Raw genomic sequence first — 16,798 nt, forward strand, 5'->3', positions numbered from 1 at the left:
AGGATGAGAAAAAAGATAAAATTGTTCACTAACAATTTGATTAACCTTGATGAAATGGACAAATTTCTAGAAACTCACAACTCATCAAGATTGAACCATGATAGACCTATAATTGTAGGGAGATCAAGTTTCCTAGCAAATTACAGTTGATCCTTGAACAATGTGAGTGTTAGAGGATCCCTGTACAGTTGAAAGTTTGTGTATAACTTTAGTCATCTCTCCATATCCATGGTTCTGTATCAATGGATTCAACCAACTATAGATTGTAGCATCTATTTACTATAGTACTGTTGTTCTTGTTCAATTGTTCAGTTATGTCTGACTCTTTGCCATACCATGGAATGCAGCATGCCAGGCTTCCCAGTCCTTCACCATTTCCTGGATCTTGCCCAAAGTCATGTCCATTGAGTCAGTGATGCCATCCAACAAACTTTTCCTCTGCTGTCCCCTTCTCCTCCTGCCTTTAATCTTTCCCAGCATCAGGGTCTTTTCCAATGAGTTGGTGCTTCGCGTCAGGTGGCCAAAGCATTGGAACTTCAGGTTCAGCATCAGTCCTTCCAATGAATATTCAGGACTGATTTCCTTTAGGATTGACTTTGTTCTCCTTGCAGTCCACAGGATTCTCAAGAGTCTTCTCCAGCACAACAGTTTGAAAGTATCAATTCTTTGGTGCTTAGCCTTCTATATGGTCCAACACTCAGGCCCATACACAACTATTGGAAAAACTATAGCATTGACTATACAGACCTTTGTTGGCAAAGTGATATCTCTGCTTTTTAATATGCAATGTCATATGCCTTTTTAATAGGTGTGTCATAACTTTTCTACCAAGGAGCAAGTGTCTTTTAATTTCATGGTTGCAGTCACCATCTGCAGTGATTTTGGAGTCCAAGAAAAGAAAGTCTCTCACTGTTTCCATTGTTTGACCATCTGTTTGCCATGAACTGGTAGGACGGGATGCTATGATCTTAGTTTTTTGAATGTTGAGTTTTAAGCCAGATTTTTCTCATTCCTAATTTGCCTTCATTAACAGGCTCTTTAGTTCCTCTTCACTTTCTGGCATAAGGATGATGTCATCTGCATATCTGAGGTTGTTGATACTTCTCCCAGCAATCTTGATTCCAGCCTGTGCTTCATTGAGCCCAGTAGTACTGTAGTACTTATTTATTGAAAAAAAAAAATCCACATAAGTGGATTTGTGCAGCTCATACTCATGTTGCCTTAGGATCAACTGTAGTCAAAAATCTCACAGCAAAGAAAAGACAAAGGTCAGATGGATTCACTGGTGAATTCTATCATGTATTTAAAGAAGAATTAACACTAATCCTTCTCAAAATCTTTCAAAATATTGAAAAAAGTAACACATCAAAACTCATTCTGTAAGGTCAGCATTCCATTCATACCAAAGACACACAAAGACACTATAAGGAAACTACACACTGATATTCCTAATAAATACTGAATGCAAAAATGTTCAACGTAGTACTAGTAAACTGAATTCACCAGATTATTAATATGATTATATATCATAATAAAGTAGGATTTCTTCCTGGAATGAAACAATGGGTTATCATACAAAAATCAATCCAAGTAATACACTACATACTATACATGAACCAAGAACTTCCAGATGTTCAAGCTGGTTTTAGAAAGGCAGAGGAACCAGAGATCAAACTGACAACACCCATTGGATCATAGAAAAAGCAAGAGAGCTCCAGAAAAACATATATTTCTGCTTTATTGACTATGCCAAAGCCTTTGATCGTGTAGATCACAATTAACTGTGGAAAATTCTGAAAGATATGGGAATACCAGACCACCTTACTTGCCTCCTGAGAAATCTGTAAGCAGGTCAAGAAGCAGCAGTGAGAACTGGACATGGAACAAGGGACTGGTTCCAAATTGGGGAAGGAGTACATCAAGGCTGTATATTGTCACCCTGCTTATTTAACTTATATGCAGAGTACATCATGCAAAATGCCAGGTTGGATGAAGCACAAGCTGGAATCAAGACTGCCTGGAGAAGTATCAATCACCTCAGATATGCAGATGACACCACCCTTATGGCAGAAAGCAAAGAGGAAGTAAAGAACCTCTTGATGCAAGTGAAAGAGTAGAGTGAAAATGTTGGCTTAAAACTCAACATTCAAAAAACTAAGATCATGGCATCTGGCCCTATCACTTCATGGCAAATAGGTGGCAAAACAATGGAAACAGTGAAAGAATTTATTTTGGGGGGGCTCCAAAATCACTGCAGATGGTGACTGCAGCCAGGAAATTAAAAGATGCTTGCTCCTTGGAAGAAAAGCTATGACAAACCTCGACAACATATTAAAGGGCAGAGACATTACTTTGCCAACAAAAGTCCATCTAATTAAAGCTATGGTTTTTCCAGTAGTCATGTATGGATATGAGAGTTGGACCATAAAGAAAGCTGAGAGCTGAACCATTGAGGCTTTTGAACTGTCATGTTGGAGAAGACTCTTCAGAGTCCCTTGGACTGCAAGGAGATCAAACCAGTCAGTCCTAAAGGAAGTCAGTCCTTAATATTTATTGTAAGGACTGATGCTGAAGGTGAAACTCCAATACTTTGGCCATCTGATGCAAAGAAATGACTCATTGCAAAAAACCTTGTTGCTGCCAAAGATGGAATGCAGGAGGAAAAGGGGACAACAGAGGATGAGATGGTTGGATGGCATCACCAACTCGATAGACCTGAGTTTGAGCAAGCTCCTGGACTTAGTGATGGACAAGGAAGCCTGGCGTGCTTCAGTCCATGGGGTTACAAAGAGTCAGACATGGCTGAGCCACTGGATTGAACTGAACTGAGCTAAATACACTACACTGGCAGAATGAAGAGGATAAAACACATATTCTCTCAACTAATGCAGAAAAAGTATGTGACAAAATATTTGCAATCATCTTTTAATGATAAGAACAGTAACCAAAGTAGGACCAGAATAAAACCAACTCAACATAATAAAGGCCAGATATAGAAAACCCGGATCTATAATACTCAGTGAGGAAAGACTGAAGGCTTTCTCTCCAAGATCAAGAATAAGACAATAATAGGAAATTTCACCACTTCTATTCAACATAGAGAAATAAAATGCAAATACACTGGAAAAGAAGAAATTAAAGAAGACACCATGAGGTAGAAAAATATCACCTAAGTGATCTACAGAATCTATGCAATGTCTATCCAAACCCCAGCAACTTTTTTTGCAGAAATAGAAATACCCATTATAAACATATATAAAATCTCAGGGATCCAGATCATCCAAAATAATTTTGAGAAAATATGAACAAAGATTGAGGTTTAATACTTCTTGATTTCAAAACTTACTAGAAAGCTACAATAATAAAGAATGTGGTACTGGCATAGTGACATATAATTACTAATGATATAGAATACAGAGCCAGAAATAAACCCTCACATACATGGTAAAATAATCTTTGAGAATGTTTCCAAGACCCTTCAATGAGGAAAGGACAGAGTTTTCAACAAATATTGATAGGAAAAATGGATATGCACCTGTAAAATAATGAAGTTGTATTTTTACCTTACTCCATATAAAAAAATTTACTCAAAAGGATCAGAGGTCTGAACATAAGAGCTAGAACTATGGAACTCTTATAAGAATACATAGGGGAAATGTTTTATGACATTGGATTTGGCAAAGATCTTTTGGTTATGACCACAAAAACACAAACTATGAAGAAAAATTGGATTTAATATTAAAAAACATTTGCACATCAAAGAGTGCTATTATCAGTGCAAAAGTCACCCACGGAATGAAAGTAATGATGTGCAAATCACATATCTGACAAGAGGTTAATATGCAGAATATATAAAGAACTCCTATAACTCAACAGCAAAAAGACAAACAACCCAAATAAAAACGGGCAAAGAACTGAAATAGACATTTCTATAAAGAAGATGTACAAATGACTAATAGCACATGCTAAGATGCTCAACATATCTAACCAATAGAGAAACCCAAATTACAAACACAAAGAGATATCACTTCAAATCCATTGGGATAGCTATGAAAAACAAATCAGTGTTGGTGAGGATGTACAGAAATTGAATTTCTTTTGCTTTGCTGATGGGAATATAAAATGGTGCAGCTTCAAAGGAAAACAGTATGGAGGTTTCTTAAACATTTAAAAATAGAATTTATGATAAAGAAATGCTACTTCTGTGTATGTCCAAAAGAACTGAAAGCACAGGTTCAAACAGATATCTGTACACCTATTTCCTAGCAGTATTGCTCATAGTAGTCAAAAGGTGATGCAATCCCAATTGTAAGTTGATGAATGAGTGGATAAACAAAATGATGTGGTATGTATATATAATGTAATATTTTTCAGCTTTAAAAAGGAAAAGAAATTCAGATAAATGCTATAACTTGTATGGAACTTGAAGAATTATAAGGCTCAGTAAAATAAGCCAGGCACAAAAGGATTATTTATGACTCCACTTTTATTAGGTACCTAAAATTATGAAATTCATAGAAACAAAAAGTAAAATGGTGGCTGCCAGGGACTGAAGTTAGGAAGGAATGGGGATTTATTGTTTAATGAGGATAGAGTTTCAATCTGAGGAAGTGAAAAATATTCTGGAGGTGGATGATGATAATGTTTCACAACAATGTGAATGTACTTAATGACACTGAACTGTGTACTTAAAAATGCTTCAAATGATAAATTTTGTTATATATATTTTGCCACACTAAAAAAATAATATGGCATAATGAACAGGTGATCAGTTATTACTTCACTAACTCTGGAGAAAACTGATATGGAAAAGCTCACTTTTACATATATCTAACTATAACATCAAATACTTTGGCCACCCGATGTGAAGAACTGACTCATTAGAGTCACTCAGTTGTGTCCAACTCTTTGCGATGCCATGAACTGTAACCTAACAGGCTCCTCTAACCCTGGAATTTTCCAGGCAAGAGTACTCCAGTGGGTTGCCATTTCCTTCTCCAGGGGATCTTCCCGACCCAGGGATCAAACCCAGGTCTCCCACATTGCAGGCAAAGGCTTTACCTTCTGAGCCACCAGGGAAGCCCACATATATTTAACTATAATATCCAATACTTTGGCCACCTGATGTGAAGAACTGACCCATTGGAAAAAACCCTGATGCTGGGAAAGATTGAAGGCAGGAGGAGAAGGAGATGACAGAGGATAAGATGGTTGGATGGCATCACCAACTCCATGGACCTGAGGTTGAGCAAGCTCCGGGAGTTGGTGATGGACAGGGAAGACTGTTAAATCAATTTTCCTCAAACTATTTTTCATTGTAATATTCCATTTCTCCCAAATTTAATTATCCTTTTGTCTGCGAGATAAAATTCAAAAGTTTTCATCTTGACATTTCTGGCTATCAAAAATATGGTACGTAATTGAGTTTTTAATTGCTCTTCCAGATACCTTTATGTCTAAAGTCTCTGCTCATATCTATGAAGCTTTCTCCTTTACTTTCATGGCTTGGGTTGCGATTTTTTCCCTAGATCTGAAATTCCCTCCATTCTTTTTTTATGCGTACAAAGTACACATTCTACCTGGTTCATGAATTTCTCTTGAGGATGCCATCCATACGGATCTGTCTTCTGAATTCTGATAACTTAACTGACTGTAAATTTGTCACTTGGACTTAGGTTATTATCAGCTGCTACGTTTGTGTGTGAGTGTGTGTGTATATATATATATATGACTTCCCTAGTGGTTCAGAGAGTAAAGCATCTGCCTATAATGATGGAGACCCATGTTCGATCCTTGGGTCAGGAAGATCCTCTGGAGAAAGAAATGCCAACCCACTCCAATACTCTTGCTTGGAAAATCTCATGGACAGAGGAGTGTGGTAGGCTACAGTCCATGGGGTCACAAAGAGTCGAACACAACTGAGTGATGTCACTTCACTTTATATACACACACAGACACACACACACAGACACATATATATGTATGTGTGTGTGTGTTCATGCATTCTATCTTGAAAGGGAAAAGTGAAAATGTTAGTTGCTCAGTCATGTCTGACTTTGTGATCTAGTGGCCTGTAGCCTGATAGTCTCCTCTGCCCATGGAATTTTCCAGGCAAGAATAATGGAGTGGGTAGCTATTCCCTTCTCTAGGGGATCTTCCCATCTTAGGAATAGAACATGAGTGGTAAAGCTACAAAGCAACATGAGAGACAAAAATGTAGCACACTTTGTTAATCCAAATTAATGTCTCCCATTCAAAGAAGCTACCTGTGAGAAATTAAATACTTAATGCAATACAGTCATTGTTCAGAACATTATAAACACATCTCTTTGGGATTTTTTTCCTGTTTATTTTGCAGTGATAAGCCTTTATCCTTTGAGAACTGATTCAGTTTTTGAAACAGTAAAGTTGTGATTTGAGCTGGTGAATAGTTGAGTAATATAGCTTGTAATAAAAATATATTTACTCTTACTTCGGTCTCATTTTATAGAGTGACTATTAAATGATAAAACAATGCATTCTTTTCATACACTTCTCATGATGAATCTGGAATGCATATGCAGGATTTCTTCAAAATATTTTGAGCCTAGGAGTAAGGATAAAATTTTTAAAATAATTAAACCTCTGAAAGGATTAACACTTACTTGGAAAACTACTTTTTGGTAGCTTAAAAATCCTCCTTATTTCTGAAAAAAAAAATAATCAAATAAATAATGAATAAATAGAAATATTTTACCGTTCAACACAGGCAGAAAGTCTGGAGCAATGGTTAGAAGCAGGGGCATCATGACCCCCAACCACATATAAGAATCCATTGTATGTTGCAACTCCTACACCTCCACGTCTTTTGGACATTGGAGCACACAGACTCCACTTGTTAGTGTGTGGGTCAAAATATTCCATAGATTTGAGGCAGGAACTTCCATCACGTCCACCAATAGCATATAGCCTAGAATAAAGATAGAAGTATGTGTATGCGTGTATATATGTGCATAGAATGAAAGTGAAAATACACTGCACACAGCATTGGACAGTGCATTCTACTCCCTCAGTATTTTATAGTGAAAGGCCTGAATTTGTGAAGGCATTTGTTCAAGTCTACCTTACCCCAAACTTACCTGCTTCATAATATTTTGAAAGGTTCTTTGATATAATAGATTAAAGGTTTATATGGGAAATGAACTACAGAGAAAGGAAAGAGATAACAAAAGCATTTGTAGTATTTATCTACTAAATTACAATAAAGCTGAACATTTTTAAAGTTGATAAGATCTTTCCAAAACCCAAATCCAGGAACCTTACAATTTTAGCTAAATTTAATTGCCTAGCATTAGACTCTCTAATGTCTTAGTGAGCTACTTTATTTAGTGTAAAAAAATTTGTAACTAAGAAGATATTAATTTAACAAATAGCTAAGGGAATAGGATGAAACCTAAAAACCAGATTGTTTTCCCTAGAAAGATGTGTTATCTATAACATTTCTCTCATAAATTTTAAAATGCCAATTCTTTTGATTAGCAGTGTTTTTAATTTGTTATTGTTGTTCAGTTGCTAACTCGTGGCCTACTCTCTGTGACTGTAAGGACTGTAGCACACCAGGCTTCCCTGTCCTTCACTATCTCCTGGAGTCCACTCAAACTCATGTCCATTGAGTCTCTGATGCCATCCAACCATCTCCTCTTCTGTCATCCCCTTCTCCTCCAGCCTTCAATCTTTCCCAGCATCAGGGTCTTTTCCAGTGAATCGGCTCTTCACATCAGCTGGCCAAAGTATTGGAGTTTCAGCTTCAGCATCAGTCTTTCCAATGAGTATTCAGGGTTGATTTCCTTTAGGCTTGACTGGTTGGATCTCCTTGATGTCCAAGGGACTCTCTCCTCCAGCCCCACAGTTCAAAAGCATCAATTATTTGGCACTCCACCTTTTTTATGCACCAACTCTCACAACCGTATATTATTACTGAAAACACCATAGCTTTGACTATTCAGATCTTTGTCAGCAAAATATTATATCTGCTTTTTAATATACTGTCTAGTTGTGTCATAGCTTTCCTTTCAAGGAGCAAGTTTCTTTTAATTTCATGGCTGCAGTCACCATCCATAGTGATTTTGGAGCCCCCCAAAATGACGTTTGTCACTGTTTCCATTTTTCCTCACCTATTTGCCATGAAGTGATGGAATCAGATGCCATGATCTTCATCCTTTGAATGCTGAGTTTTAAGCCAGCTCTTTCACCCTCATCAAGAATCCCTTTAGTTCTGTTTTCTTTCTGCCATTTGAGTGCTATCATCTGCACATCTGAGGTTGTTGATATTCCTCCCAGCAATCTTGATTCCAGCTTGTGATTCATCCAGTCCAACATTTTTCATGAGGTACTCTGTATAGAGGGGGCTTTCCTGATGCTCATCTGGTAAGAATCATCCTGCACTGCAGGAGACCCACTCCAGTATAATTGCCTGGAGAATTCTATGAACAGAGGAGCCTGGCAGGTTACAGTCCACAGGGTCACAAAGAGTCAGACATGACTGAACGACTTTCACTTCACCCTTCACAGAAGTCAAATAAGCAGGGTGACAACACACAGCCTTGACACACTCCTTTCTCAATTTTGAACCAGTCCATTGTTCCATGGGGTCACAAGGAGTCGGACACGACTGAGAGACTGAACTGAACTGAACTGATTGTTCCATGTACAGTTCTAACTGTTGCTTCCTGACCTGCATGCAGGTTTCTCAGGAGGCAGATAAGGTGGTCTGATATTTTTATCTCTTTAAGAATTTTCTACAGTTTGTTGTGACCCACACAGTCAAAGGCTTTTGTGTAGCCAATGAAGCAGAAGTAGATTTTTTTTATTATTTTAGTCTAATTTAAATTTAATCCCACACCAATAGAGAAGATCAACATTTATTAAACTATATGCCTATAACTGCCCTTCATGCTCAGTTGTGAAAAATAGCAAGTTAGCAAGACAAAATTAAATTAAGTTCAATTATTTCAGCCTCTTTTGTAATAGGTAAGAGATCACTACTGAGTGACAGGATATCATTCAGGTTAGGCTAAAGATAATCAGATTTAGGAGTATTTTAAACCCTAAAAAAACTGTAAGTCTGGGTTTCCTGTTCTTACTTTGTGCACAAGGTGCTAAAAATATCTGCATTGAACTTTCTATTGAACCCAATTATATGATGAGATACTGACTTTATGGATACAGACACACAAAATTGTCTCCTGCCACTGACCCATCCTGATTCATCATTCAAGTTCCTCCTATATGCTTGTCATGATCTCCAAAGATCCCTTTTCAGAAAGCACACAATTACCAGTTACCTACAAAAAGAATAATTCAAGCTTGTAGAAACTTCTAATATCATCAAGTTTCAATATATTATTTTCTCTCATAGGAAAGTGATCAGAAAGTAGGAAAGATTCAGAAAGATGGGACTAGCTATAATTCTAGAACACTTAGGAGAGTGAGTTATAAAGAGAAAAAAGACTTAGCATATTAGAGAAACAGACTGAAGTTTTGATAAGTCGAGAATAAGTTATAACCAAAAAATGGTAGCTTCTTAAGGGTAAGATTGAAACTGGCTTGCCTACAAAAGTGTTTCTAAATGTTAATGTGTAATACAAGTTACTTGAGGATCTTCTTAAAATGTCTATTCTGATTCAGGAGGTCTGGACTGGGGTTAAGGTTCAGCATTTCTAAATAGATCTCAGGTAGTAATGTTACTGCTGGTCTCAGGCTATTTAATTAAGTGTTCATTTTAGATAAATATTTTCCATCATAATGAAGGGAGAGTTCCAACAAAGGCCTTTTACAATCCATTACTATGATGTCCTAGTCACCGGGAATGCTTATTGTTAGGTATATCACATCATTGAAGTGTTGTACTACATAAAATGGGAGCAAAAGCATGCATGTTTGGCTCTACTCACTTATTGTTTAATGCGACTACACCAACTGTGCTTCTAGGAGTTGACATACTGGCCACGTAATTCCACTGACGTCCCTCAGGGTCCCATCTTTCTACAGTATTTAGATAACTCCATCCATCATGGCCACCAACAGCATACATTGGTCCTTCAAGTGTGGCTACACCTAAAGGATAAAAATAGCATGAGAGCTCACCTAGGTAGGGCATATATACTGGATGTTTCATTTTACAAGGAAAGAACTACTTAAAAATTTGATTTTTGTCTATTAATAGTTTTGTAAATAGATATTTAATGAATAATTTGCCAATCTTGATTTGAAACTAAAACTAAATATGGTCTTTTAACCCCAGGAAATATCATGGAATGTTATCATGGTTATAATGCTAAAGTCACAGAAAGTAGGCAAACACACCATTTCTTATGATTAACAGAAAAGGGAAGATGATGTTTCTGTCACAGTTTAAATGTCATTTTTCAAATATAAAAGATAAATGAGATATGATACTGAATCTTAGACAAATAATAACTCTGATAGATCTTTCTATTCCCATATTTTTATTAAAGGGATAAAAATGATTCCCATAGGACATCTTAGTAGACAGGGGTTTTTGAGGTTTAGTTAGAAATTTGTAAAAAAAAAAGAAAAAAGAAATTTGTTCTATTCAGTTCAGTCACTCAGTCATGTCCAACTCTTTGCAACCCCATAGGCTGCAGCAAGCCAGGCCTCCCTGTCCATCACCAACTCCCGAGTTTACTCAAACTCATGGCCATTGAGTCGGTGATGACATCCAACCATCTCATCCTCTGTCATCCCCTTCTCCACCCACCTTCAATCTTTCCCAGATCAGGGTCTTTTCAAATGTGTCAGTGGTTCAAATCAGGTGGCCAAGTATTGGAGCTTCAGCTTCAGCATAAGTCTTTCCAATGAATATTCGGAACTGATTTCCTTTAGGATGGACTGGTTGGATCTCCATGCTGTCCAAGGGACTCTCAAGAGTCTTTTCCAACACCGCAGTTCAAAAGTATCAATTTTTCCATGCTCAGCTTTCATTATAGTAAAACTCTCATATCATACATGCCTTCAGGAAAAAACATAGCTTTGACTAGACAGACATTTGTTGGCAAAGTAATGTTTCTTGTTTTTAATATGATGTCTAGGTTGGTCCTAACTTTTCTTCCAAGAGCAAGTGTCTTTTAATTTCATGGCTGCAGTCACAATCTGCAGTGATTTTGGAGCCCCCCAAAATAAAGTCTGTAACTGTTTCCAATGTTCCCCCATTTATTTGCCATGAAGTGATGGGACCAGATGCCATAATCTTAGTTTTCTGAATGTTGAGCTTTAAGCCAACTTTTTCACTCTCGTCTTTCACTTTCATCAAGAGGCTCTTTAGTTCTTCTTCAATTTCTGCCATAAAGATGGTGTCATCTGCATATCTGAGGTTATTGATATTTCTCATGTAAATCTTGATTCCAGCTTGTGCTTCATCCAGTTCAGCATTTCTCATGATGTACTCTGCATGTAAGTTTGATAAGGAGGGTGACAATATACAGCCTTGTCATACCCCTTTCCCAATTTGGAACCAGTCTGTTGTTCCAGATCCAGTTCTAACTGTTGCTGCTTGACATGAATGCAGATTTCTCAGGAGGCAGGTCAGATGGTCTGATAATTCCATCTCTTGAAGTATTTTCCACAGATTAGTGTGATCCACACAGTCAAAGGTTCTGGCATAATCAATAAAGCAGAAGTAGATTTTTTTTTTCTGGAAATCTTTTGCTTTTTCTATGATCCAGTGGTTGTGGACAATTTGATCTCTGGTTCCTCTGCCTTTTCTAAAGCCAGCTTGAACATCTGGAAGTTCATGGTTCATGTATTGTTGAAGCCTGGCTTGGAGAATTTTGAGCATTACTTCACTAGCGTGTGAGATGAGTGCAATTATGAGGTAGTTTGAGCATTCTCTGGCATTGCCTTTCTTTGGGATTGGAATGAAAACTGACTTTTTCCAGTCCTGTGGCCACTACTGGCCAAATTTGCTGGCATATTGAGTGCAGTCATTTCACAGCATCGCCTTGTAGGATTTAAAATAGCTCAACTGGAATCCCATCACCTCCACTACCTTTGTTTGTAGTGATGCTTCCTAAGGCCCCCTTGACTTCACATTCCAGGCTGTCTGGCTCTAGGTGAGTGATCACACCATCATGATTATCTGGGTCATAAAGATTTTTTTGTCTAGTTCTTCTGTGTATTCTTACCACATCTTCTTAATATCTTCTGCTCTTGTTAAATCCATACCATTTCTGTCCTTTATTGAGTTCATCTTTGCCTGAAACCTTCCCTTGGTATCTCTCATTTTCTTGAGGAGATCTCTAGTCTTTTCCATTTTATTGTTTCCCTCTATTCCTTTTCACTGGTTACTGAGGAAGGCTTTCTTATGTTTCCTTGCTCTTCTTTGGTACTCTGTACTTCTTTGGTATATCTTTCCTTTTCTCCTTTGCCTTTTCCTTCTCTTCTTTTCATAGCTGTTTGTAAGGCCTCCTCAGACAACCTTGTTGCCTTTTTGCATTTCTCTTTCATGGGGATTGTCTTGATCCCTGCCTCCTGTACAATGTCAGGAACCTCTGTCCTTTGTTCTTCAGGCACTCTGTCTATCAGATGTAGTCCCTTGAATCTATTCATCAGTTTCACTGTATAATCATAATGGATTTGAGTTAGGTCATGCCTGAATGGTCTAGTGGTTTTCCCTACTTTCTTCAATTTAAATCTGAATTTGGCAATAACAAGTTCATGATCTGAACCCCAGTCTGCTCCCAGTTTTGTTTTTGCTGACTGTATAGGGCTTCTCCATATTTGGCTGATTTTTTCCATTGGATTCTATGAATAGTTCCTTTCTGTTTCTCATCCGCACTAGGAATTCACATTACTGGTTCCTCCCACCACATTCTTCACTATCTCAATTTGCCATCCACTCTACCTCTTCTATCCCTTTAGCAATAGCAATTAATTACGAGTTTTAAAATTTGCTTTGGTGTCTCTGTAAGATATGTTTTCTAAAAACAATCACACTTACAGAACTGAACTTAATAATTACATTTGATATTATTTGTCATTTATATTGGAGCAAACAATACCCATCCTGGATATGTCACAATTTAGCTGTGTAAAATTTGGTTCTTTAAAAGCAATGCAATTATTCTTTTCTTAAAAAAAAAAAAAAAAACTCTGCAGTATTGAAACATACGGAGTCTAGCATGAAGAAAAGCGGACCTTGACAAGCCATCAGGAGAATCAAAGTTCCTCACTGTTCAAGAAGTATCTATCCCTTCTTAAACTTCTTGGGAACCTCTGACTTAAGTATAAATTAGGGCTGCTCTCAATGAAAGTGGTTTTCCTAAATAGTCCTGACTTCAAACTGCATCCAAAGGCTTTTGCCTAAATGTAGATTTGATTCTTATGGGAAGGGACACTAGTAACTAGAAACACAATGTCTCTCCATTAGCAAGTGTTTTTTTTTTTTTTTTCTTTCTCTAAACTGACCTTAGAAGAAAACTTGTAGTTGCATGCTCCTCAACAATTCATTCTTTCTATAAGACATTATCCTTCCTGAATTGGGACCCCTTTAAAATACTAGTGGAATGGAGGTAAAATTACAATGAGTATGACACCTGAAACAAGGAAAAAAACTTTCACAGGATTTTACCATTTATTTAAACTTTTCAGAATTTTCAGACATTTTGAATAGAAGAGTATGACTAAATTACAATGATATGCACTTATTTAAGTTCTAGTAAATGTACAATCTTTAGAAACTATGCAACATTAAACTCTTACCTAAGCCATGCCTGTGTGTTGACATGGGAGGCATCACTGTCCAGATTTTGCCAACTGGATTAAAACATTCCACAGTATTCAAAGTTTTTAAACCATCTCTTCCTCCCACAACATAGAGTTTGTTATCAATAACAGCAACTCCAAACTGAAGCCTACGCCCATTCATGGTGCCAATGTGTAGCCAGCTGTTGGTCCGGAGGTCATATTTTTCAATTGTAGTGGTACCTGTTAAAGGGATATTGAACAATGCTAAAAACTACTTGTGTAAAAATTTTTCATCATTCATATTATATTTATGTATCTATATTTATAGTATAGAATTGGTGATTGCAGTTCAAATTAAAATAAGTAGTTCAGATAATTCCCCAACCCATAAGACAAGGCAAGGATAATATTTCACCACTTCTGAATCCAAATGGAAAAGTTAGAATAAAATATTTACTTAATATATATGGTTTATATGTTTATAATGACCTCTTTGGCTATAATATGCTACTGGTAGTACTAGCACAGGTTCCAGACACCATATTTTACAATAAAAACTGCTTTGGAATGTATTCTAACTGTTTACACTTCCATTATGGTTTTACTTTCCTATGAACATTCAATATACTAATTTATGCCCTTTTATTTTACTCAATTTGGTGTGTGTGTGTATGTGTTTATTTAAAATGCAAATGACTAAAGGAACAGAAAGGAAAATTTCTTTTAAATGGGCTTTCAGTGTTATTTCACATGATTCACATAATAACATTTCTGTCCTTTATTGTGTCCATCTTTTCATGAAATGTTCCCTTGGTATCTCTAATTTTCTCTAAGAGATCTTCCTGAAATGAAAACTAGGCTGCACTAATTACTAGAATTATGGAGCTATTAATGATGAAGTAAGTAGGAAATTGTACCAAGCTACATTAATCAACTATATACAGAAGACTTATGTTGAAATGAGGTAGAAGTCTGCTTAAAGCCAAGTTATTTTTTCCAAACATTAAATAAAATATAAAATATGAATTTATTCCATAACTTTTATCTGCATCTATGAACACATATGACTGATAGTTTTGTATCTTTAATTCTGAAATGTCTTTAGCCCATTTTCCTACTTCTGCAGTTCAGTTGCTCCAACTAATCAAAATGTTGATCATCTAGCAGGCTTATTATGGCAACTCTGTATTTGATTGAAAAAGAGTTTTCCTTTTCTTAACTAATCTTTTTCTTTGGGACTCACTTCACATTTTTTTCTGTGTTTGTCAACTTTCTGCCCAAAAATGTTGCAAATATTGCTTCTTACTTCATTTCAAAGTTGGAATTCCAGCTGAGCTATTTCAAATCCTGAAAGATGATGCTGTAAAAGTGCTGCACTCAATATGACAGCAAATTTGGAATACTCAGCAGTGGCCACAGGACGTGAAAAGGTCAGTTTTCATTCAAATACCAAAGAAAAGCAATCCCAAAGAATGCTCAAACTACCGCACAATTGCACTCATCTCACACGCTAGTAAAGTAATGCTCAATATTCTCCAAGCCAGGCTTCAGCAATACGTGGACCGCGAACTTCCAGATGTTCAGGCTGGTTTTAGAAAAGGCAGAGAAACCAGAGATCAAATTGCCAACATCTGCTGGATCATCAAAAAAACAAGACAGTTCCAGAAAAAACATCTATTTCTGCTTTATTGACTCTGCCAAAGCCTTCGACTGTGTGGATCACAATAAACTATGGAAAATTCTGAAAGAGATGGGGATACCAGACGACCTGATCTTCCTCTTGAGAAACCTATATGAAGGTCAGGAAGCAACAGTTAGAACTAGACATGGAACAACAGACTGGTTGCAAATAGGAAAAGCAGTATGTCAAGGCTGTATATTGTCACCCTGCTTATTTAACTTATATGCACAGTACATCATGAGAAACACTGGGCTGGGAGAAGCACAAGCTGGAATCAAGATTGCTGGGAAAAATATCAATAATATCTCAGATATTCAGATGACACCACCCTTATGGAAGAAAGTGAAGAGGAACTAAAAAGCCTCTTGATGAAAGTGAAAGAAGAGTGAAAAAGTTGGCTTAAAGCTCAACATTCAGAAATCTAAGATCATGGCATCCAGTCCCGTCCCTTCATGGGAAATAGATGAGGAAAGAGTGGAAATAGTGTCAGACTTTATTTTTTGGGGCTCCAACATCATTGCAGATGGTGATTGCAGCCATGAAATTAAAGGATGCTTACTACTTGGAAGGAATGTTATGACCAACCTAGATAGCATATTAAAAAGCAGAGACATTACTTTGCCAACAAAGTAGTCAAGGTTATGGCTTTTCCAGTGGTCATATATGGATGTGAGAGTTGGACTGTGAAGAAAGCTGAGCGCTGAAGAATTGATGTTTTTGAACTGTGGTGTTGGAGAAGACTCTTGAGAGTCCCTTGGACTGCAAGGAGATCCAACCAGTCTATCTTAAATGAGATCAGTCCTGGGTGTTCATTGGAAGGACTGATGCTGAAGCTCAAACTCCAATACTTTGGGCACCTCATGTGAAGAGTTGACTCGTTGGAAAAGACCCTGATGCTGTGAGGGATTGGGGGCAGGAAGTGAAGGGGGCGACAGAGGATGAGATGGCTGGATGGCATCACCGACTCGATGGACATGATTTTGAGTAAACCCCGGGAGTTGGTGACGGACAGGGAGGCCTGGAGTGCTGCAATTCATGGGGTCACAAAGAGTCGGACATGACTGAGCGACTGAACTGAGCTGAACTGATTCAGCTCACTTATGATCTATTCAAGGGCCAATAAGATCAACTAAACTTTGTGGTATTGTTTAGAATGATTGTTCCTGTAGTTGTGAATATATCTAATTTAGTGATTTCTTCCATCTATTATTAAAGTGAACTTAAAATCACTATATTAGCCTTTATTTGTTCCCTGCCACACTGTCTCTCAGAATTCATCATTTTAGTATGTGAAACTTTACTGACTACCTGGCATGCACAAAAGCCTGAAGTTTAGCATTCAACCATTTAAAAATTTTGACTGAGTGATCATAC

General features: G+C 37.2%; 1 protein-coding gene across 2 annotated transcripts in view; it reads right to left on the reverse strand.

Moving 5' to 3' along the window:
- The window catches only part of KLHL4 (kelch like family member 4), a 127,242-nt gene that overhangs the window by 17,726 nt on the left and 92,718 nt on the right, over window positions 1-16,798 (reverse strand). For both annotated transcript variants that reach the window (XM_043895594.1, XM_043895592.1), the window contains exons 7-9: window positions 13,759-13,983; window positions 9,933-10,095; window positions 6,737-6,949 (exon numbers count right to left, since the gene is read on the reverse strand). In XM_043895594.1, coding sequence (XP_043751529.1) covers window positions 6,737-6,949; window positions 9,933-10,095; window positions 13,759-13,983 — 601 coding nt within the window. The remainder of the gene's footprint in view (window positions 1-6,736; window positions 6,950-9,932; window positions 10,096-13,758; window positions 13,984-16,798) is intronic.

The sequence above is a fragment of the Cervus elaphus genome, chromosome X (genome assembly GCF_910594005.1).
Source record: "Cervus elaphus chromosome X, mCerEla1.1, whole genome shotgun sequence".
Classification (NCBI taxonomy): domain Eukaryota; kingdom Metazoa; phylum Chordata; class Mammalia; order Artiodactyla; family Cervidae; genus Cervus; species Cervus elaphus.